The following is a 23359-nucleotide window of genomic DNA, read 5'->3' as shown; positions in this document are numbered from 1 at the left end:
CATCAAGCATCTCGTAGAACTTCTCAATCGTCCATCTGGGGAGTGCGTAACAACTACACATGAAGATTCCGTTGATTTTGGCGATGACGAAGCCTTCGTATGAGCTCGCAACCACTTCTTGAATGGGGTATCTGCCCATAACTTGTATAGCTGCCATCCCAGCTCTATCCGCAACCCAGTTACCGTTATCGGGAGGGACTCGATACGGTTCCGCAATGATTGCAACGTCGCACTTTGTTTCTGTTGTCGACTGCCACAACAGTTGCTGAGCAATGTCGCAATGATTGAGGTTTATTTGGGTTACCTCCATTACTGTTGGCCTGCCATCGCCTTTTTGTATGCTAGGCATTTTAAGCCTCCCGTCGTATGATCGTTACCGTCCTCTTTTTTGCAGAGCATACACCTCGGATGCTTCGTGCAGCCTCTTGCAATATGGCCTTTCTCTCCGCATTTCCTGCACAGATCAGATCTGTCAGGGCCATTGCAGTTCCTCGCCTGGTGACCGAATCCCATGCACTTGAAGCATCGCTCCAATTGCTTGGTAACCCGAGGAGTGGCTTTCAGCGAGCACAATGACCAGCCAACCTTGACCTTGCCCGTCTCCAACAGCTTATTCGCTGCAGCTGTCGAAAGCCGTATAACCGCCGTTTGCATGCCGCCGTACGCCTTCCTCATGCGGATTTACATTGGGACATCTCCCAGATCGCAGTTCACTCTCAACGCACTTCTTAGCTCCTCTTCTGTGGTGATCTCGTCCAGGTCCCTGCACTCGACCACTGTCTCCTGGGATAGAGCTCTTACGCTCGCCCCTTCGCCAAGAGACTTTTCGACGAGCTCCTTGAAGGCTGAGCTCTTGATAGCAGGATCCTTCTTCAGCTCAAAGAGGATCTCGCCTTTCTGGGTTCGCCTGGTTTTCACCACGTTCTCTCCTAGTTGCTTCAACTCCGGATCCTCTCGTACCTTCCGGAGGAGTGCTGCATGTCCTTAGCTTCGACGATCAGAGCATCGCCCTTACTTCGCTCCCGACGAGTCCTGGGTATCACCTTCTTCTGTTCAGCTTTCTTCTTCATGTCTTTTTCCTTCCGTTTTTTCCACTTCTCCTTTGGCTTCTCGACGGTACGCCAGCCTTCCTCCTTGTTGTCTTCCTTGTCGTTCTTGACTTTTTTCAACTCCTCTTCCTCTCCTGGAGTTTCCCTTTTCCTCTTCTCCGAGCGTGGATTTCGAGGTCCCTTTGGCGTCTCCTGTATTTCAGCTGCTGCTTTCTCCTTGGCCTCGATCAGTGCCCTTTCGGCAGTTACGGACCTCGTCCTCAGCGCATCCTGTTCACGTTCGGCAGCAATAATGGCGGATTTGATGCCCGTCACCATTTCCTTTATTGCCTTGTGGACGTTGCTCTTATCCTTGATGAAGTCATGGAGTTCATTGATCCTCCTCCTGACCTCCATCAATTTGGTCTTCCCAAGCTGCAATCCTTCTTGGGGTGTGCTACTGCTGGATTTCGGTGTGAACACCTGGCTTAGCATAAGACCTAGCTCTCCTTGGTGTCCTTGCTGCTCACCTTGGGGCTTACTGCTGCTGTTGGAACTCGCTGTTGCCTCCAGGTTCAACACTGGTGATCTCTGCAATATCCCGCTCCTTGCGAACACGTTCGCTCCTCCGTTTTCAATTTCTGGCGTCTTGCCGTCGTCCTTCATATTTTTTTGGGTTTTCTCATTTTCTTCTTTTTTGTTTTTTTCTCCGTTTTTCTCCATTCTGTTGGGTCCCCCCTCCGGGCCGCTATCTCCACTCGTTGTATGTAGTCGCCTATCGTGATCCCATTGTTATCTATGCAAGCAGGGAGGCCATGCTAGGGTTGACACGGTCCTTCATGGGGGCCGTGTTCAGAGCCAGATCGGCGTAAGTCAGGAATGTTACATCTGAGTCTACTACTCACCAATCACCAATTGGTGACGAGTTTTGAACGTATCCGGAGGCCTGCCAAGGTTTTACCGGGACGGGGGCAGCCGCACTATTAGCCCACTCGCCATTTCAAGAAGGTGTCACCCTTCTTTACTTAGGGAGCAGAATAGCACGACTGTCAGCCCTGTAGCGTGGTATCCAATCCATTGTACCGTGTCGTGTCCATAGTTCCATGCCGTATCCAGTATGCCATAATAAGGATCTTACTGGCGTCGATCCTAATGTGCCGGTTGGCACTCCTGCGGGTTGACGAAGCATTTCCTCGATCGCCGTGTTATGGTTACCGCGCCAGTGTTCGCGTCGCACCCCCTCACTTTGCTATTGTCAGAAGGACAACATTGCCCAGGCTACACCACGGGGAGGTGTGAGGTAGGAACTTGTGAGGACCAGAGATAGGAAAAACGCTCTTCCCAGGTTGTCAATTCACCATTTGTAGCCCAGTGTGTGTGTGTGTGTGTGTGTGTGTGTGTGTATGTGTGTGTGTGTGTATGTGTGTGTGTGTGTGTGTGTGTGTGTGTGTGTGTGTGTGTGTGTGTGTGTGTGAGTGTGTGTGTGTGTGCTTGCGTGTGTGTGTGTGTGTGTGTGTGTGTGTGTGTGTGTGTGTGTGTGTGTGTGTGTGTGTGTGTGTGTGTGTGTGTGTGTGTGTGTATGTGTGTGCTGGCCGCTGGATTTAACGGAAAACGTATCAAAACCATCATATACCATTCGACTCAGCTCGACGAGATCGGAACATGTCTATGTGTGCGTGTATGTGTGTACGTGTGTATGTGTGTACGTGTGCATGTGTGTACGTGTGTATGTGTGTACGTGTGTATGTGTGTATGTGTGTGTGTATGTAACGAAATGAATGCGCTCACGTTTCTCAGCAACCGCTCAACCGCTTTGGACAAACTCGGCGCCAAATGATAGCTCTTGGGGTCATATTGAACGCTATTGAACGGTTTTGGAATCGGTGAACCGGTTCCGGAGATATGGCCGGAATAAGATCCGGTGAATATGGGCCTTCACGCTGGATTTAACGGAAAACGTATCAAAACCATCATGCGACACATCAAATTACTACAGAATTCAAAAATAAGATCAATGCAAGTCGTGTTAAGTGTTCCAGACCACATTGGACACACTTGGACATGTTCCGGGTACCCCGGGGAAGTTGCTTGAATATGAATTGAATTAAAACCCATTAAATCACATTAAAATACGATGATAAGGTGCTTGGTAGCCTCACCAAATAGACTACACGCGGATATATTCCGGGTACCCCCAGGCAGTGGCGTAGCGTCACTGGATGACACGGGGGTGGGGGGCTTGGTCACTGATAATGACAATAAAATAAATAAACTTGAATAAGTAAGAAGGGTCTGATCACACCATAGGTGGATAAATTCGGGTTTTTCAAAATAATCTCAGCATATTAGTAATATTTTTAAAGGAGGGAAGTTTTGTTCCTTTTCGCCTCACTATTTCTATTCGCCCCGTTTTACGGTACAGACAAAGGGTTAATAATATAATTGATGACCGTATACTACATTTCAATTGAACCCGAGAAAGACATAGTGTTTAGATAAAGCAATGTATATTTATTCTTTAATTCTAGATTCAAAGAATGGTAATCAGTGGTGGAAACTTCAAACCAGATACTTTAAAACCGAAAGAAGTTGTTTCTCTCCTACTGGATGATGAGGAGATTGAGTTGAAATGTAAGTGTTAACTGTTTGTTTACCTAGTTAAGAGAACAGATCTAGTTTTTTTATTATTATTATTTGTGTGACCTTTATCTTAACAGAAAGCAATTATATTATTGAAAAATTCATGTTTAATTTGTTTCATTTTCCTATGTGTCGGAATTCCAACCTGCACATGTCAAGTAGAAACTTAAATGCATGCTCGAATTTTGCTAAACCATAAGTTGAGCATTTAATACAGAAACAAATATTAACTTGTGCTTGTTTTATTGTTCTTTTTTATAATTTGGCCTGCTGCTTCAACCTGATACGCCGGCGATGACATTACTCGTACACCACACTGTATGGCTTTTCCGAAATATCAGACCGACAAAAAACTGAAGAAAGGAAGTCCGCGGCCGAAGATCTAACGAAGAATGATAAGGAGAGAGATAGAAAGCGAAAGCCGAATGCCGCATCAAGCAAGGTAAATGGAGAACGAAAGAGCATGTTGTATTTTATTTTTATGTTGGTCTTTCTTGAATACGCACATAAATAATGCTTGACTAATTATCCCATCTCTTGCACGATTGACGGTCATTTTCTCAGTAGCATTAATCCGTCTGCATTTTACCGTATACCATGGCTTAGGTCGTGCTATTATTATGATAATTTCTGGATGCTTGGCCCCAAATAATGAATAAAAAAAAGGGGAGCAAAACGGTTTCAGAAAATAAACGATAGACTTAAAATGGCTGAAATGAGTAATGCTGTGATGGCACCATACTTTGCGCAGCTACTATTGATTGCGCACTCATGATTTTTCTATCTATACTCTTGATTTTGAACTACAATGGTTATACATTGTGGGGGATTGACTGCGAAGAGTTAGGAGCGCGCAATCAGTCCGCATCGTGCTCTCTTACCGTGCGGATCTATTTGCTTTTTGCTGAAGGAAGTGTTACTACTACCTAAAGCTACAACAAATTTAAACAGTGCTCAACCTGTAAAATTTCTACCTCTTATTCCTCTTCGATCCTTGTTTGGACCCTACCCGAGGTAATCCTTCTTGGATATCGATTTGGAAAATTCCTCTTCGATCCTTCAGATTCTTATAGTAATCTGCTTGGAAGTCGATTTGGATAAAAAATTTACTGCCGCCATGGCGCCTAAACGCAAAAGAAAAGGGCAATCTCTTGATCCCCGTTCTTATGAAATTAATTTAAGCAATCCATTTGATTTGCTCACGGATGATGAGAATGATCCATCATCCAGGAAAAATTCTAGTAAACTTTCTCGGCTTAATGCCAAGCAGGAAAAGATTCCCTCTTATCCACTTCCGATTTCCATGCTCTTCGCATGGAACTTTTGAACTTCGTGAAATTTAAGTTTTCACTACAAATTGGGCGTCGCGGTGAATGCCGTGTATTGGCTGAAACCTTGGACGGATTTGAATGTCTTCTAAAGTATCTTACTGAGAAGCAGCATTTTTTTATTTACGACGCCAAAACTGAACGTGTGTTCAAGGTTCTCATGAAAGGACTGCCCAGTGGTGAATCCCTGGATCAGATCAAAGATGAACTGGCAAAATTACTTGGAGTTGTGTGTTGGTGAAAACCACAAATCCAATTTTTTGGAATGTAAGACTCGCAAAGCGATTCTACAATCTCGTTCTTAGTGGCAGGTAGAAAAAGCTCCACGTTTCCAACCAGGTACAAAATACTCTGCTGTTAACAACGGTCAACGAGGAACAAATTCTACATTCGTACCCGTAGGTACAAATATTACCCCTGCTTCAAATTCTTCATCTATACCCCTCCCCTCCCCGCGCTAATAACAATGTTCAGCTAGTAAATGGAGCTACCTATGCTGCTATTGCAGCAGGTAGATATCAAAATACTAGCCATCGTAATTGTAACGGAAATTTTGAAAATTTTGACTTAGGAAGCATTACTGCTCCTAAAATGGAATTTTTACAGAAATCATTAATTGACATGATATGCTTAAATCTAACTCCATGTTTGATGCCATTCAAACTGGAGTAAAATTTGCGAACAATATAGCAATGACTTTGAAATTCAGTAATGGATTTTAAATCATTAAATATTTTAAATTGGAATGCTCGATCCCTTTAAGATAATGAAGACAAGCTATTCAACTTTTTGAGAGTTCATAACGTGCATTGCCCTTATAACTGAAACATTCCTTAAACCTGGCCATAAGGTTAAGGGGACGCAAATTATTTCATTTGTATAAATGATCGTCTTGATTGAGCCTGTGGTGGCGTTACCATCATTGTTCATAGACACATAACATAAAACAACATAAACATAAAATTCTTTCTTCATTTGAAACCAAAGTTTTTGAAACTTTGGGAGTTTCTGCTGAAACAAAATTTGGACAACTTAGGACAACTTATAGCTGCCTATTTGCCATTCCAATGCGTAGGCCAGCAAAAGAATTTTCTCAAGGGTGACCTTCAGAAACTTACCCGTCATATGTCCAAATTCTTCATTATTGGTGATTTTAATGCAAAAACCGCTCATGGAATAATGCTCAAAACAATTCCAATGGTAATATTCTGTTTGATGATTGTTCTGAAGGTTATTACACTATTCAATATCCAAACAGCCCAACATGCTTTTCTTCTGCAAGAAATCCCTCAATTATTGATTTGGTCTTAGCTGATTCATGTCAACTTTGTAGTCAATTAATTACCCTTGCTGACTTCGGTTCTGATCACCTTTCCGTAACTTTTGAAAGATATCAAGAAATAATTTCTAATCCTAACAGCTCTACTTTCAATTACCATAGAGCTGATTGGGAGCAATATCGAACATTTATGGAATATAGCTTAGATCCAAACATTCCTTTGCAAACAAAAAATGATGTTAATTATGCTCTTGAATCTCTGACTACTTCTATAGTTGAAGCAAGAGCTGCCTCAGTACCAAAATGCGAGGTTAAATTCGATTCAATTATAATAGACGACGATCTCCATCTTTGATCCGTCCTCAAAATGTCCGTAGGAGACAATAGGTATCAAAGAACACGCGATCCTGCCATGGAATTTATATAAAAACCTCAAAAGCCTATTCCAGTGCTTGGTGGTAAAATTTTGATCACAACTTCGGAAAAAAGCTCAGAAACTTGCTAAGCAATTCGAGAGTTCCCATAATTTCAGTTTGGGTATTACTAGTCCTATTGAGAATCAGGTTGCTCGGGATTATCTGAATATTTTCTCTCGGGAAAATATTTTTGATGATTCCTGGGGGACTGATTTGGACGAAGTAAGGTCTATAACTAAAAAGTTTCATAATGCTCCAGGTGATAATGGACTTTTCTATATTCTCATCAAAAAACTCCCTGTCTTTCTTGGTAAAAATATTTAAAAAATGTTTAATTTTGGCATACATACTTTCTTGATAAATAGAAAAATACAAAAGTTGTTCCAATTTTAAAGCCGGATAAAAATCTAACTGAAGCTTCTAGCTACCGTCCAATAAGTTTGCTTTCTTCAATCAGTAAATTTTTTGAAAAGGATTTAGCCATGGGCATTCAACTACTCATCAACTCTTAAGAGTTACCAAATTCATTCGTTCAAACAAATCAGAAGGCCACTCACCTGGAGTTGCTCTTCTAGACATAGAAAAAGCATTGGACAGTGTTTGGCATAAAGGTTTGATTGCTAAATTGAAAAAGTTTAATTTTCCTCTCTATATTATGAAATTAGTTCAAAATTATCTAACTGACAGAACTCTCAAGGTAAATTATAAAAATTCGTTCGACTTCCTGTTAGAGCAGGAGTTCCTCAGGGTAGCATTCTTGGGCCTATATTGTATAACATTTTCACTTCGGACCTCCCTGATTTGCCTAAGGGATGCCACAAAACTTTGTTTGCTGTCTTAGTGTTATTTGCAGCAGACTGCAGAAAAGTTTAGATATTTTCTCTTCTTATTTACAAAAATGGAAGATGTCTCCCAACGCTTCCAAAACTCAACTTATAATATTTCCACATAAGCCTACAGCTTTCTTTTTGAAACCTAGTAGTAGTCACATAGTCACTATGAACAGAGTTCCAATTTCCTGGTCAAACCAAGTGAAATATCTTGGATTAGTACTTGACCAAAAATTAATCTTTAAAGATCTTATTGAGGGCATTCAAGCCAAATGTAACAAATTGGTATATAAAATGTTTGTATCCTCTTATTGCAGTGTTATAAAACAAACAAACAGTAAACAGGAAATCCAAACTTTGCCTGACGAATACACTTTTATTATTTATATAAGCTTTTAGAAGTTAGAAGTTAGAAGTTTAGAAAAAAGCACTTCAAAGGATTTAGAACAAAGTTCTGAAGATGATTTTGTAGTTGCCTCCCTGGTACAGTACTACCGAGGTACATAGAATTTTGAATGTTGAGACTTCAGAACAAATGTCCAACAAAATAATTAATAATTTTAGTCAAAAATCGTTGCAATCCCCAATTGCAACGATTAATTCACTTAATACATAGATAAGATTTAGTTTTAGTTTTTTTTTTTTAATTTTAAGATGTCAATTGTTATTCTGACATGCAGGTATAGACAACCGTTTAAAATACAAGGCAGGAACAATGTAAAAACACTTAGATATATATCATAACAATTAAGGCTGGTAAGTTACTGTAGTAACTGGAGCACCTAGGTTAAAATGAAATGTAATTTATTTTGAATTTGAAACAAATAAAGAGTAAAAAAAGGAGCGCGCGAAGTATGGTGTTGGCACGGTACATGATGTATGTTAAATATGGTTTTTGATATTAATCTACATAAATAGAGATACACGGGGCAACACAGCCTCCCTAAGGTTGACATCATTTTTATATGTACTAATTGCAATTAATACATTGAAACACTGTCTACCTTAGTTCATTCATGTCTGTGCTAGTAACTACATATTGATTTAAATGAATGTATTATATTTTGGATTGTTTTTAATAATTTAGAAAAGTCTTTGACCCGGGAAAGATGAGCACCCTACAGAGCAAAACGTGCACATATAGCAAAAGTTTATGTTTGTATGATTTTTTAATTTTTTAAAAAATTATATTAGGACAGAGAACTACTTCAGCCTGATAGCCCATTTTGGGCCTATCGAGCAGAAAACATCAAATAAAACCATGATTTCGGCGTTAACAAGTTAATTATGCGTTTGGTACGATACTTCTGTTCATAATCTACCAAGCGAAGTCATTAAGAACGTTTGATATGAATGTTTGCACCCATTATTTTCAAAATCAAATCGAATCAATTTTTATCTTCATCAGGCCGAAGTGAATTCAATTGCGTTTCAATACGTTAGGCCGAGTTTATAATCCGTAGGCCGAGTTTGGGGTCAAGAAGCAGTGTGGGCGTCTTAGTGGCAGTGGTGGACAAGAAAACCAACCGGTACACACATGTACGGTCCTCAAAATCGCAACATGTGTGAACAAATGGTGCACACCGTGTAAAGTTTTCATTTCGTTTACACGGTAAACGAAACTGACCCAAAACCGGGCCTCGGTTTCGAAAACACAACCGAAACCATCAGCACCGTTTACACGTGCAAACGAGTTTGTGGTCGGGTGTATGGGATATCAACCACGGATTCGGTGTAGTTTTTGCAAACCGAACCTGGTTTTTGGGACGACACATCTAAATCTCAATTCTAGGTGTTCAACAAATCACACTAGCTAATCAATCTTCGAAAAATCTTCTTTAATTTCTCGCATCTACTTGCATCGTGCATCATCTTTTTGCAAGAAATCTTCAGAATCGTCATAAATCTTCTTACTATCTAATCAGCGTGCGCGCAGCTAACCACAGCAAAAAACAATTTTTCCTTCATCGTAGATAGAGTCACCCCTCTCGGTTTTTGTTGAACATGGTTAAACAGTTGGGCGAAGAAGTTGTAAATAGAGGTGCAGTGCTGCCGAATGTGCAATTAATTAATTTATCTTTATTAGGGAGGCTTTCAGCCTTGGGCTGGTTCGCCTCCAAAATCGAATGTGCAAGTGAATAACAGCTTAGATGATCAAAATTCAAAGTGCCAAACTGTCAAATACCCCACAATACATATACTTTTGGAATCGGGACAACATGCAGGGACCGGAAATAGATGTTCGACACCATTTAGAAATCCAAGATGGTGGCTTCCGGTTAGAGAAAATCTGGGAAATACCGTCAAATACCTCACAATATGGGTATTTTTGGTATCGTGGTGACATGTTCGAACCGGAAATCGATGTCTGACGCTATTTTGAAATTTAAGATGGCTGCTTCAGGGATAGAACTGGGACATACTGTCAAATACCCCATAATATGGGTATTTTTGGAATCGGGATGACGTGTAGGGAGCATGAGCATGAACATGATTGACCGCCCACGGTTGCTACTCTGTTATTGCCAGACCAGCTGTAATTACACAGAGAACCAATAGACGATGCTTCGGATTAGCAATCATCCTCAATGTGTAAAAACTGGTGATCTCAAACCAGGCAATACCAGCGCCGGCCGCGCCCGAACACAGGTCAAGAAAGGAAGGGGTAGGCTACTCTGTTATTGCCAGACCAGCTGTAATTACACAGAGAACCAATAGACGATGCTTCGGATTAGCAATCATCCTCAATGTGTAAAAACTGGTGATCTCAAACCAGGCAATACCAGCGCCGGCCGCGCCCGAACACAGGTCAAGAAAGGAAGGGGTAGGAATGTGTTGACGTGACACTCGCTTTGATGAAGCCGAGAACACCTCTGCACTTCCACGAGGAATCACTGGGATATTGGATAATAGGGTTGCGTTTGCAGCAGGGTTCGTTTTGGTAAACGATAAGCTGAATTGATGTCCTAACAATCATATAACGCGAAGGAGCTTGGGATTGAACCCACGGTCTTCTGCTCAGTAAGCAAAAACATTAGCCACTAGGCAGACGAGCTCCTTTTTTACCATCGACGTGCTGTTATTACCATGTAATCATGCTAACATATAAAACGATTGACGAATCTTGAATGTGGATGGGCTTGATATTAGACTTATGATGTTCTGCTCAGTTAGCAAAACCGGTTGTTCTAAGGTCACCGAGCCCCTTATATCACATTATAGCGTTTCTCAAGTTTTTATAACTATTCAAACCCGGCACTGACAACAAAGAAAAGTTTTTCAAAATACACGATAAACAAGAGATCTTACCATACATTTTAAATATGTAAGGACCTGGGACCGCGTTTTTCTGCTCAGTAAGCAAGCCATGGCAACCGACGATCTTTGAAATCCTAAAACTAAAAGCTACGCAAGAGTTCTTAGGCCTTCATTAAGATCCTCTTTCACGCGACGTTCAATGTTTCGATTTTTTCTTTACGCATGGTTCAGGCAATCATAACAAGCTATGACCGACGTGACGATTGTTTAAGACCTGGTTAAACAAGCTATTCAAATGAAATTATGTTCTCGAATTTCACTTGGCATGTAATGAGCAACAGAAATACGCGATAGTTCATATTTTTAGCGGTTGATGGTTAATTTTAAATATACTAACGATACTGCCTACGGCGACTACGACGGCGATTACGACAGTGACTACGACGGCGCCTACGACAACGACAGCAGCGAATTTTTAACTTACCATTTGTCTAGGATATAACACCTTTGCCCGGCACCTACACTGGTTCTTGATGTCCGTTATCTGTCACTGTTTGCAAAAATATCGAAAAGCAATTACCTTTGTTGTAATACTTCCTGCATTATCATGGTCATCTGGGAGGAGGGTCGCATCTAGTGCTTTCCCCAGGAACCGTTCACGGCCACCAGCTACCGCCCGTCCAGTCTTGGGCGTATCCAGCGAGGCATCCTTCAGCTTACTCACAATCTCTGACACTCAATGCAAATCACAGGTACACTTACGCTAGTTACAAAAAAAAACACTCGTGCAAACAAAAAAGGATCCAACAAACGTCACTCTCGCGAAAGCACACCTAGACCATAGAATGGCGTACAAAATAGTGTTTTTGTTGATTTGTGCTGTGAAAATAAATTCATAATTTCGTGCGAAATAGTGGCGTGTGCCGCGAAAGGATTATTCCAACGCGTGCCCGTTATGTTTTTTTTTAACAGGATAAGTAGAGGAAAGGATGCCTAGCAACTCGTTTTTATTTAATTTTGTATATTTCCCCCGGCGCGCTATTGCTTCTGTATAGTGAGCTGTGGCGGTAAAATTTTATTTTGTGTTCTCCTCCCCTGTATATGTCTGCTGCTAACAGTGTTAGCGTTTAATTTGGTAAAATGGATGTGTGTAATGTATGCGAGCAGTCTATTGCTATGAGTGGGCTCCCAGTTACATGTGTAGGTCCGTGCAATGGAACGTTCCATTCGCTTGTGCGGCACTCACTAAGACTGCGGCGAGGCTTATAGCAGATAATGCAAATGTTCTGTTCAAGTGTGATAGTTGTGTTGCAAGTTCTCATTTACTTTGCTTGGAGAAGGTCTTTTCGGAGACGAATAGGTATCCGGACTATGGTGGACCAGAGCGGTATCCACCAGAACGGACCTAATGACTCGCAGTAGATTGCTTGTCAAGAAGTAAGTTTGAAGTGTCTTTTCTTTATTGAAAGATTCTTACTTATATATGATTCGTACAATGTTTGCCTATCTATATTAATAGTAAGAGAAAAAGAGACGGCTGGAGAACCATTTACAAGACTGCAAAGTCAGAGAAATTTGGATGGCATTGGCCCTACTCGATAGTGCAATTTGAAACCCTTTTGTTCGAGTGCACCCGAGGACGGAGCCTACGCGGGAGGTGACGAGTGAAAGAATTGAACGATAGCTATTGCAGTGTCACATGTTTGTAATTGAGTTGTCTGTTATGCATATTGGATGCGAAGCATATTTTGAGGCGGATGGCCTTTAGGTTAATTTATGATTCTGTTTTATGTCAGTGGTTCTCAACCATCTTACACCTTCCCCCTTTTAGAGAATGATGTAATGGCATGAAATGAAATGAAGTCATTCTTTGGGTTTTGCTCTCCAGTTGCCTCTGTGTTACATAGTTTTGATATATATATATATATATTTTTTTTTATTTTTTTTTTTTATAATTTAGATAAAATTTTCAGGTTATAATCATATTTTTCTAATCCTATTTTTATGAACAATTTGATTTTCTTTAGTTATTGTACTTTCAATGGTAACATTTGGATGATTTACTTCAACAACTGTAAATGGACCTGTATATACTGCATCAAGCTTTCTACGATTTTCTTTTTTCAACCATATTGTTTCTCCTATCTGAACGTCTATTGGATTGCTTTCTGATACTTGTTTGTTGATGCTGTTTAATTTTGATTTTTGTAATAGTTCCTTTGTTTTCTTGATAGTTGACTGGATTCTGAATTTTAACTCTGTAAAATAGGAATCGTAATTGTAAATTGGATCTAATTTTGTAAAATTTTGTATTGATTGTGGCATGTTAGCTTTTCTACCATGTATTAATTCATATGGTGTATATTGATGTGTAGTATGTGGGGTTGTGTTGTAATTGAAAACGTAGTATTTTAACCAGGTATCCCAATCGTCGTGTTGTTCGCTTATAAATTGACGAAGGTATTCGTTTAAACAGCGGTGGTTTCTTTCCAAACTTCCCATAGTTTCGGGGTGATATGCTGTTGCAATTTTGTGCTCTATGTGTAGATACTCACACATGTTTTGAAACATTTCATTTTTGTACTCGGTTCCCATGTCTGACTTAATTATCAAGGGACACCCATGTACAAGGATAATATTTTCGACAAATGCTTTCGCAAGTGTTTGCGCTTGCTTATCAATAATAGGTACTACTATTATGAACTTTGTTAATTCGCATTGTGCAGTTAATGCGTAACGATTTCCACTTATGGATTTCGTGAAAGGTCCTATCGTATCGATGGACACAATGTCGAATGGGTTGGTTGGTGTTGTGGTTTCGATAAACGTTTCTTTAGTTTTTAGTGTGTGTTTATTTTGTATACATTTTGTGCATTTTTTAACATAATTGTTAATAGTTGCTTTCATGTTGTTCCAGTAAAATGAACTTCTTAATTTCTTTAGTAATCTTGATGTACCGACGTGTCCTCCCGTAGGGGTATTGTGGTTTTCTGCAATGATTATATTTATTTCGTTTTCGCACGTAATAATTTGTGCTGGTTTATAAAGTATTATGTCGACATCTTTTATTATTTCGTTGCAAATTATTTTGAACATCTGTCTTTCTATTAAAGAGAATATTATGTTGTTGTCTGCAATTGCTAATTTTCTCATTCTTAGTTTTTTGGCCATTTCATTTATTGTAACAATATATTTCTTCAAATCAAAGTTTTTTAATGCATAAGGAAAATGCGCTAAAGCAAGATCCTTTTTCACATTTTTAGTCATTAGTTTTATGTATAGGTCGTTTTTCGAGATTGAAAACACTAACTTTGGTAACCCAAATGCGTCAATGTTATTTATCGAGTCATACGCTCTGAGGTGATCAGTCTCAATAGCTGGCTCATTGTTTTGAGGATTCGGTTTCTGTCTTGTCATAGACCTCGTTTGGACTGGCAAAGCGGTTATATTTGAAAGTTCCTCAGAATCTATAATGATACGTGATAAAGCGTCAGGCCCGACATTTTCTTTTCCTTTCACGTATTCTATATTGAAATGAAATTCTTCCAAATCAGTTCTCATCCTTGTCAGTTTGGAGGATGGGTCTTTCATCGAAAATAAAAATACTAGCGGACGATGGTCTGTTCTCACAGTAAATCGTCTGCCGTAGAGGTATGGTCTGAAATATGTTATTGCCCAGTGAATCGCAGTAAGTTCTTGTTCGATTGTGGACTTGTTTCTTTCTCCTTTAGTGAAAGTTCTGCTCGCATATGCAATGGGCTACAAGTACTGATAGTCTAGTGGTCAAAGTATATGCAATGGGTAAGTCAATATCACCGTATGGTTGTGATAGAACTGCGCCACATGCATTCTTCGATGCGTCAGTACTTGGTATAAATTGTTTTGTGAAATCCGGAAATTTAAGTATTTGTGGTGAAATTAATTTGTTTTTTAGCTCTTCAAAAGCATTTTTACAATCTTCATTCCAAATGAATTTTGCATTTTTCTTTAAGAGTGCATTCAAAGGTGATGCAATCTCTGAAAAATAGGGTATAAATCTCCTATAGTAGTTGCAGAAGGCTACGAACCTTCTGACATCATCGCAATTTTGTGGTGTAGGGTAATTTATAATAGTTGCATGTTTGGATTTGTCTGGTAATATGCCATGTCGAGATATATGATGCCCAAGGTAGGTAACATCTGAACAAAAAAAATTACACTTTTCAGGATTTAGCTTCAAGGTAAAATGTTGAAGTTTCTTGAAAACGTGTTCTAAATTTTTCATGTGATGATTCACAGAACATCCGATAACGATAATGTCATCGATGTATAGAAAAGCACACTCGGGTGGTAAACCACTGAGTGCTATACTCATCATTCTTTGGAAACTGTTCGGAGAAATATTTAATCCGAACGGTAACCTATTGAATTCATAATGACCTGTAATCGTGGAAAAAGCGGTATAATTTTTGGAGTTTTCTTCTATCTCGATCTGATGAAATCCTGACATCAGATCAAGAGTTGAAAAGTATCTGGCTCTACCCAGTTGATCTAATATGTCATCTATCCTGGGTAAAGGAAATTTATCGGCAATTATTTTTTTATTAAGTTGCCTATAATCGACCACGAGGCGCCATTTCTTTTCATCGTTGGTTGATTTCTTTGGAACCAACAAAATGGGAGAGTTGTAGGATGAGAATGATGATCGAATAATTCCATCGTTTAACATTTTTTCAACTTGTATATTAACTTCGTTTCTGTGTACTTCAGGGATTCTGTAGTTTTTTATGTATACTGGACTATTATCGTTTAAGTTTATACATTGTCTGTAGAAATTGTTACATGTAAGCGTATCTCCTTTTAAGGCAAATATGTCATTGTATTTAGTACAGAGTTCAATCAATTTTTGTTTATAGTTACAAGGTATGTGATCTGTTTTTAGTTCAGATAATAATTTAGTAGATCGATTCTCATCTTTCAACTCATCGTATGAGTATATATTATAATTTTTCAAAGGTATCAATTGTTTTCGAAAGTTTTTGTTCATTTTTACAATATTTTCAGAAGTGTTTATGACACACATAACACGCGACGCGAGACAAGACACAACACTTATCGTTCTTACAAAATTTAAAACGGATTAAAAATTACCTTTCTGTCGACCGGTTTCGGGCGCGATGCTGCCCATCTACGGGACAATGTCCGACTGGTTACAATAGGATTGCTACGCTGTTGTGTAGACGTCCAGAGAAGAGAGTTGTTACTGTATTTTCAGCTTCGTCAAGTTGAACAAAGATGATGTGATGGGAGGATCATCTTCATTCATCAGTGGTTCCTGTGTGTTGTTGATATGCATTGATTCCCATGCATTGAGGTGTGAGGGTTTTCGTACTTTTTTGATGAGCTTCGCACTTTTCCAATCAATTTGATGATTGGAGGCCGTCGTGTGCGCCGCCACAGCTGAATCGTTTGATTTATTGTTGTCGACAGCATTTTTGTGTTCTTTAAGGCGAACTTTTACTTTGCGACGAGTTTGTTGAAATTATTTCTCCTATCATTGTGATAGTTGCCGCGAGGATTGCCTCGGAAATTTGAATTTCCCCTATTATTGTCTCTTCTGTAGTTGTTATTGGAGAAATTTTCCCTCCGGTTGTAATCATTATTTGGACGGTATCGATTTGAATTTGTGTTTTGGAATTTATTGTAGTTTTGACGTCCTCGTCCTCGTTGATTGTTAGAATGCATAGAAAAAATTTGGGATGTTGGCTCAGTTTTTGTTTCATTGATTTTCTGTATTGCTTTTTGTACTGTGTTGAATTCGCTAGCTTTCAGAATAATTTTCAATTCGGAGTTTGATACACCGTTTATTAATGCGTCTACTCCTGCTTTCGTCGCCATTTTTTTAGCTACGTCAGCTGGTATGTTGTTATTGATGTACAACGTCGATAATTTTTGCGAGAGTGTTTCCACCTCGTCACAAAATTTTTGCTTATCCCCTTTATTTTGAGTAGCTTTCAACTTGGCTATTATTGAATCCGGTGTTTCGGTATTTTGACAAACTTGTTTGATAGAATCTGTAATTTCTTCAAACGTTTGTGGGTTGGCCGGCAGAGCAGATCGTGCCTTACCACTAATTCTTGTTTTAATAAATTTTATTGCCGTAGCAGTATGCGCATCGGCTGTTATTTCCCTCAGTAAATTTACCGAGTCGATAAACGCATCCAGCTCTGTCGCTGAACCATCATATTTTTGGATCAATCCAGTCGCTGTTTTTAAATCGAACATTGCGACGTTTTGGGCTGGTGGGTCTGGCATGATTCCGTTTTCTATTATTTTAAGTTTGATAATTTGTTGTATTTCGTAATTCGTTTCCCTAGTGCATTTTGATAAAAACTTTAAACTAGAATCTACTATTTCTGCCTCATGCAAAATAAGCGTTTTTTCGATATCTTGAGTTAATTTTTCAGCATAAATTGATTTTGCATGTAATGTCTGGGTCCTTATTTTATTAAATTTAGATTTCTTCAAATTACTCAAAAATTTTATTAATGTTTGGACCTCGTTTTCAATTATTTCTAGCATGAATAAAATAATTTTAAATTAAAATATAGCTTACAGTTAGGCGGAGGCGCTCTCCTCAACACCTTCCGGGTTTCAGTTGTTAATGCTGTTTTCCTTCTGGATGACCTTATGGACGACAAGATGATACATTTCGCTATTTGGTGGAGGCGCACTCCTCAACACCATTCAGCGTTACTGCATAAGTTCAGCTACTGTTGTACGACAAGCTGCTGATGATGATCGACAAACTCGCGCATCGATCACTAATCACTGTTTTCTCCAGATATATGCTATAATTTGTCCACCAATTTTCTTCTTCATTGCTTTTTCATGCGACATAAAGCCTTGGCTAGTTGAAACTATTAATTGTCCATTTTTACCGTTCAGGAATTCTTTAGCGTATTTGTTTAACTTGTGTGCTTTTGAGTGGATAAACTGTGGGAATACTTCTATTTTTGTTACTTCGTTCGTCACTTCCACTAGGCGGTATGTTTTATGTTTCTTTGTTATCGTCGCACACTTTTCAGTTTCTAGCATATTCAATAAATTAAGAATGCTTTTTATTGTAGTGTCCACATACACTGGTACGTTCACTGCGTGGGCTACTTGTAGTCTTTTCAAAGTATCCACTAATTGTTTTGCTCCCATGGCCGCACGTAAACGCGAAGGTCAATGACAATGAGATAGTCGCACTGTAACATGTTATGTTTTTCTTCACTAAACTGTGTCTATGTGAGCTACTGATTTGGCTGCTTTCAGCGCTTGGACCTTCGTGTGGTCTTTGTACAGTCTGAAAATTGTGATGCACAACTGTATTGCCACTAGCACCAATATAATTGTGATTTTAAAATCATGTTCTTTGTGCAGCTCTTCGTGCCACTCTAGCTGGTTTAGTACTTGCACTTGGGGATTTTCACTTTTTATTGAGTTTTTTGAATTTGGTTTCCCCATTGTAATGCGCTAACACTTTTCGTATGACGGTTATATCGATTTAAAATATCGCGGTTTTAACTTCTCGCGCCATGAGCTGTCAACGGTCAGCCATGTTGCAAGTTCTCATTTACTTTGCTTGGAGAAGGTCTTTTCGGAGACGAATAGGTATCCGGACTATGGTGGACCAGAGCGGTATCCACCAGAACGGACCTAATGACTCGCAGTAGATTGCTTGTCAAGAAGTAAGTTTGAAGTGTCTTTTCTTTATTGAAAGATTCTTACTTATATATGATTCGTACAATGTTTGCCTATCTATATTAACAGTAAGAGAAAAAGAGACGGCTGGAGAACCATTTACAAGACTGCAAAGTCAGAGAAATTTGGATGGCATTGGCCCTACTCGATAGTGCAATTTGAAACCCTTTTGTTCGAGTGCACCCGAGGACGGAGCCTACGCGGGAGGTGACGAGTGAAAGAATTGAACGATAGCTATGCAGTGTCACATGTTTGTAATTGAGTTGTCTGTTATGCATATTGGATGCGAAGCATATTTTGAGGCGGATGGCCTTTAGGTTAATTTATGATTCTGTTTTATGTCAGTGGTTCTCAACCATCTTACAGTTGTCTATCAGATCAGAGTTGTGACGAGCAGAATGATCTGATCTTGCGCGTCAAAAGGATAGAGGAAGAGATGAAGAAGGTTTTTCAACTCTCGGACTCTATCACTGGTATGCGAGATCACATTGCTGCTCAGGTGGACATCGCGGTTAAAAGCGGGATGGCAGACATTAGAATAAATGTAAATGGTCTTGAAAATTTAATTTGTGAGAAATTGGATAATATGAAAAGTTCATTTTTTTAAATTGATGCGGAAAACCAATTAGCTGTAAAAAATTATCAGCGCAGTTCATCTAGGACGATTCAGTCAGAATCGGACCAAAATACCAGACGCAAAAAACGTAAAATACAAAATAGTGATAATGATGATGATGTTGTATTTCAAGAAAATGCGAGTTTTGCGGATGTTGTAAAAAGACATAGTCGTGCTAGTCAAAGTAAAACTAATAGTAACAGTAACAGTAAAAGTAACAAACCAGATAATCGTAAGACTCGTCCGGTCATTGCGATTAAACCGAAAGAGTCAAAAAAACCTTGCGAAGATACTCGTAAGTTTTTGAAAACTCAGTTAACCCAAAACACACACAAAATCAGTCATTTTAGGAATGGTAAAGATGGCTCCATTATTGTTGAGTGTGCAACAGGAACAAATGTAAGTGATGTGAAAAATATTATTGAAAACAATCTGGGTGAAAACTATAGTGCTGTTGTTCCCACGTCGGTGCCAAGATTGAAAATAGTGGGCATGAGCGATCAATATTCCTCCGATGTCTTCATTGACTACTTAAAAAGTCTATTAATGATGTAAAAGTAGTGAACATGTTTGAAAATCCACGCTTCACTTATAACAAGTTTAGTGTTGTAATTGAAGTCGATGTCGATACGTATAAATGTTTATTATGTGCGACAAAAGTAAATGTAGGATTTGATCGGTACTCGATAGTTCCTGCGATTAATGTGTTGAGATGCTTCAAATGTGGAAAAATTGGGCACAAGAGCATGGATAGAAAAAATGATGTAAATTTAGGTGCTCTGAGACTGACATATACGAGCATCAATTTTGACATAAAATTGAGTCATAATAGACACGAAATTCAGTTCAATCGAACGTATTTTCGAACTTTTCAGTCCCGGAGCACTTAATTTTACATGACATGTTTGTTTACGTCTCATCCATTATGTCAAAGATGGATTCCGTCACGTGTAAGATTAGGTATTTCTATGTGTGATAGGTGCAGCCAACAACACAAAACGTCGGAGTGTACGTCAACTGTATTGAAATGTATTAATTGTTTGAAAATGAATAAAGAACAAAAAATGAACTTGGACGTCAACCCGAGCGTCAACCATGCCGCATTTAGCTCGGAATGTTTGCTCTATAAAAGACTTTTTGATCAGAAGAAAAGCAGCTTGCGTTTCAATAAATAGCAACCAAGTTCCAGGAATGTCAATCAATTCGATTTTTTATATTTGAATATTTCGGGGTTGTCAACAAACTACGTAGCATTACGTCAGATTGTTGAGGAAAAACGTGTTATTTTAGTTTTCTTATCTGAAACTGACATATGCGAGCGTCAATTTTGACATAAAATTGAGTCATAATAGACACGAAATGCAGTTCAATCGAACGTATTTTCGAACTTTTCAGTCCCGGAGCACTTAATTTTACATGACATGTTTGTTTACGTCTCATCCATTATGTCAAAGATGAATTCCGTCACGTGTAAGATTACGTATTTCTATGTGTGATAGGTGCAGCCAACAACACAAAACGTCGGAGTGTACGTCAACTGTATTGAAATGTATTAATTGTTTGAAAATGAATAAAGAACAAAAAATGAACTTGGACGTCAACCCGAGCGTCAACCATGCCGCATTTAGCTCGGAATGTTTGCTCTATAAAAGACTTTTTGATCAGAAGAAAAGCAGCTTGCGTTTCAATAAATAGCAACCAAGTTCCAGGAATGTCAATCAATTCGATTTTTTATATTTGAATATTTCGGGGTTGTCAACAAACTACGTAGCATTACGTCAGATTGTTGAGGAAACACGTGCTATTTTAGTTTTCTTATCTGAAACTCGTACTGTAGAAACTGAAGCTTTTGATCAGTATAGTATTCCGGGATATATTGTTGCTGCTTTTTTATCACATTCTAGACACACTGGCGGTGTTGCTATTTATGTCAAAGAATCAGTTCAATTCAACCTTCGTACCAACTGGTTCTAGGGCATTACAGTTGTACGTGGCATGAAGATGGGTAATTATGGTGTTTTGTATCATTCTCCCAGTTCTAGTGACCAGCGTTTTGTTGAAGTTTTAGAGAACTGGCTCGAGACATTCCTTGATTCTAGTAAATTAAATATATTGGCTGGTGATTTTAATATTAATTGGCGTGATAACCATAATTCGAATCATTTGAAGCGTTTAGCTGAGTTTTTTTTTAATTTAAAGCAAATGGTAAATGAATATACGCGTATTTCCACAGTAGAACTTTAATTGACCACGTTTATTCCCATTTCGATTCCATTTGTTCAGTCACGGATACTGATTTGAAAATAACCGATCATGAGACTTTAGTGATTAATGTCTTAGACCATGTTAACGATAACGATAATTTTGTAAAATTGAAGTGCTTTAGGAAATAATCGAAGCAAGCTGTTTCGAATCTTGTTGAGAGGAGCGTGGATTTTCCATTCGCGGCCGGTAACTTAGATGAATCTACACACCCAACCGGTGGATGTAAGATTCGCTTACAATTATGTGGGATTCATCATCAGAGGTTGTAAGTGGAGACCGCATGAACCGAGGATGCGATATACCTAGCTGCGATCCAATGCAAGAAAATTGGAGACCGAAAAATGTAGAGTGTATTAGTGAGGTAAATTAATTATGTCGAAAAAAAAAATAGGAAAAAGGTTGCCGGCTGGACTCGAACAACGAACGTTGCGATTATCAGACCTGTGCTTCCTCCACTGCTCTCTCCATGCTTCTGAATAAGGAGAGCCTAAAAGCAAACAAGAAGCGCTCATGAACCGAGGATGCGATATACCTAGCTGCAATCCAATGCAAGAAAATTGGAGACCGAAAAATGTAGAGTGTATTAGTTAGGTAAATAAATTATGTCGAAAAAAAAAGGAAAAAGGTTGCCGGCTGGACTCGAACAACGAACGTTGCGATTATCAGACCTGTGCTTCCTCCACTGCTCTCTCCATGCTTCTGAATAAGAAGAGCCTAAAAGCAAACAAGAAGCGCTCATTTCCTCTCACACTCGACTTCCTAGATTCGAGGCAATTGTGTGCGTCGTTCTACCATGTTATACATAAAAATCAAGGCAAATGCTTGCTTGTGTAGGTGAAAGCACAGACAGAACACAAAATAAAAAAGACAAAAAGGCAAGGCAACTTCTAACATTCGCTGCGATGTTCATGAACAGAGGATGATAGGAAATGGAACTAACATTCATTGTAATATTTTTTTGGTTTGCGTGCAGCTGTTCTTAATAACGCTTTGAAAACGTGTACCAATCAACTAGTTGAGCAAAAGTTGGTTTCTTTAAAAAACTCGAACAGCTGGTACAATTTGGATCTTTTGCGTCTTAAATGGAAAAGGCACAAATGGTACAAAAAGTTTTGTAGATCTTATAATGACAATCATTGGAATAGGTACACAATCGCGCGTAATAAGTATTCACAATCGATAAAGAAAACTCGTTGCGAATATGTTCAAAGGAAGATTGATCAGCATCAAAACGACAGCCAAGAGTTATGAAACATTTTGAAATCTTTATTTAAACCTTGTAATTGCAAACCGCGGTCCATAACTTTTAATGGCACATTAGAACAGTCAGAACAAGTAATTGCATCTAAGTTTAATGATTATTTTGTTGAAAGTGTTTCATTGATTAATCAATCCATTGAATTGGACGATGAACCTGACCAAATAAAACAGCCAGTTAATAGTAGTTGTAGATTTGAAGTTTTTCACACAATTACATTAGATGAACTTAGAGTTATTTGTTTTTCATTAGGAAAATCGACTGGAGTAGATAATGTTAATGCTAGAGTTATTCAAGATTGCTTTCATGTCATTGGCCACATCTTTCTGGACCTTATTAATAAATCATTGCAGAATGGACATGTGCCACAAATTTGGAAGGAATCCTTAGTGGTTCCTATTCAAAAAGTTGCTGGAACAATTAAAGCCGAAGAGTTTCGTCCCATCAACATGTTGCACACATTAGAGAAAATCTAAGAACTTGTTGTTAAAGGCCAGCTGTTGGATTATTTGAATAGCAACTCTTTGTTGATACCAGAACAATCGGGATATCGGGAAGGTCCTTCTTGTGAAACTGCGTTGAATTTGGTGTTAGCAAAGTGGAAAGACAACTTGGAGCGTAAAGATACGATTGTTGCTGTTTTTTTGGATCTGAAACGCGCTTTTGAAACAATTTCTAGGCCCTTACTGCTAAGTACAATCAAGCGCTTTGGA

At 38.9% G+C, this 23359-nt stretch overlaps 1 protein-coding gene across 1 annotated transcript in view; it reads left to right on the top strand.

The window, feature by feature from the left end:
- The window catches only part of LOC135710672 (chromatin-remodeling ATPase INO80-like), a 132046-nt gene extending 127849 nt beyond the window's left edge, over nt 1–4197 (top strand). Inside the window, exons 5-6 of the mRNA XM_065233319.1 lie at nt 3557–3659; nt 4010–4197. Of these exons, the coding sequence (XP_065089391.1) occupies nt 3557–3659; nt 4010–4182 (276 nt within the window). The 3' untranslated portion in view covers nt 4183–4197. The remainder of the gene's footprint in view (nt 1–3556; nt 3660–4009) is intronic.
- The last annotated feature ends 19162 nt before the right edge of the window (nt 4198–23359 follow it).

The sequence above is a fragment of the Ochlerotatus camptorhynchus genome, unplaced genomic scaffold (assembly GCF_037179485.1).
Source record: "Ochlerotatus camptorhynchus isolate MF236.1 unplaced genomic scaffold, CSIRO-AGI_Acam_v1.1 ptg000400l, whole genome shotgun sequence".
Classification (NCBI taxonomy): Eukaryota; Metazoa; Arthropoda; class Insecta; order Diptera; family Culicidae; genus Ochlerotatus; species Ochlerotatus camptorhynchus.
Note: the sequence above shows the minus strand (reverse complement) of the source record. Positions and strands in the feature narration are given on the sequence as shown.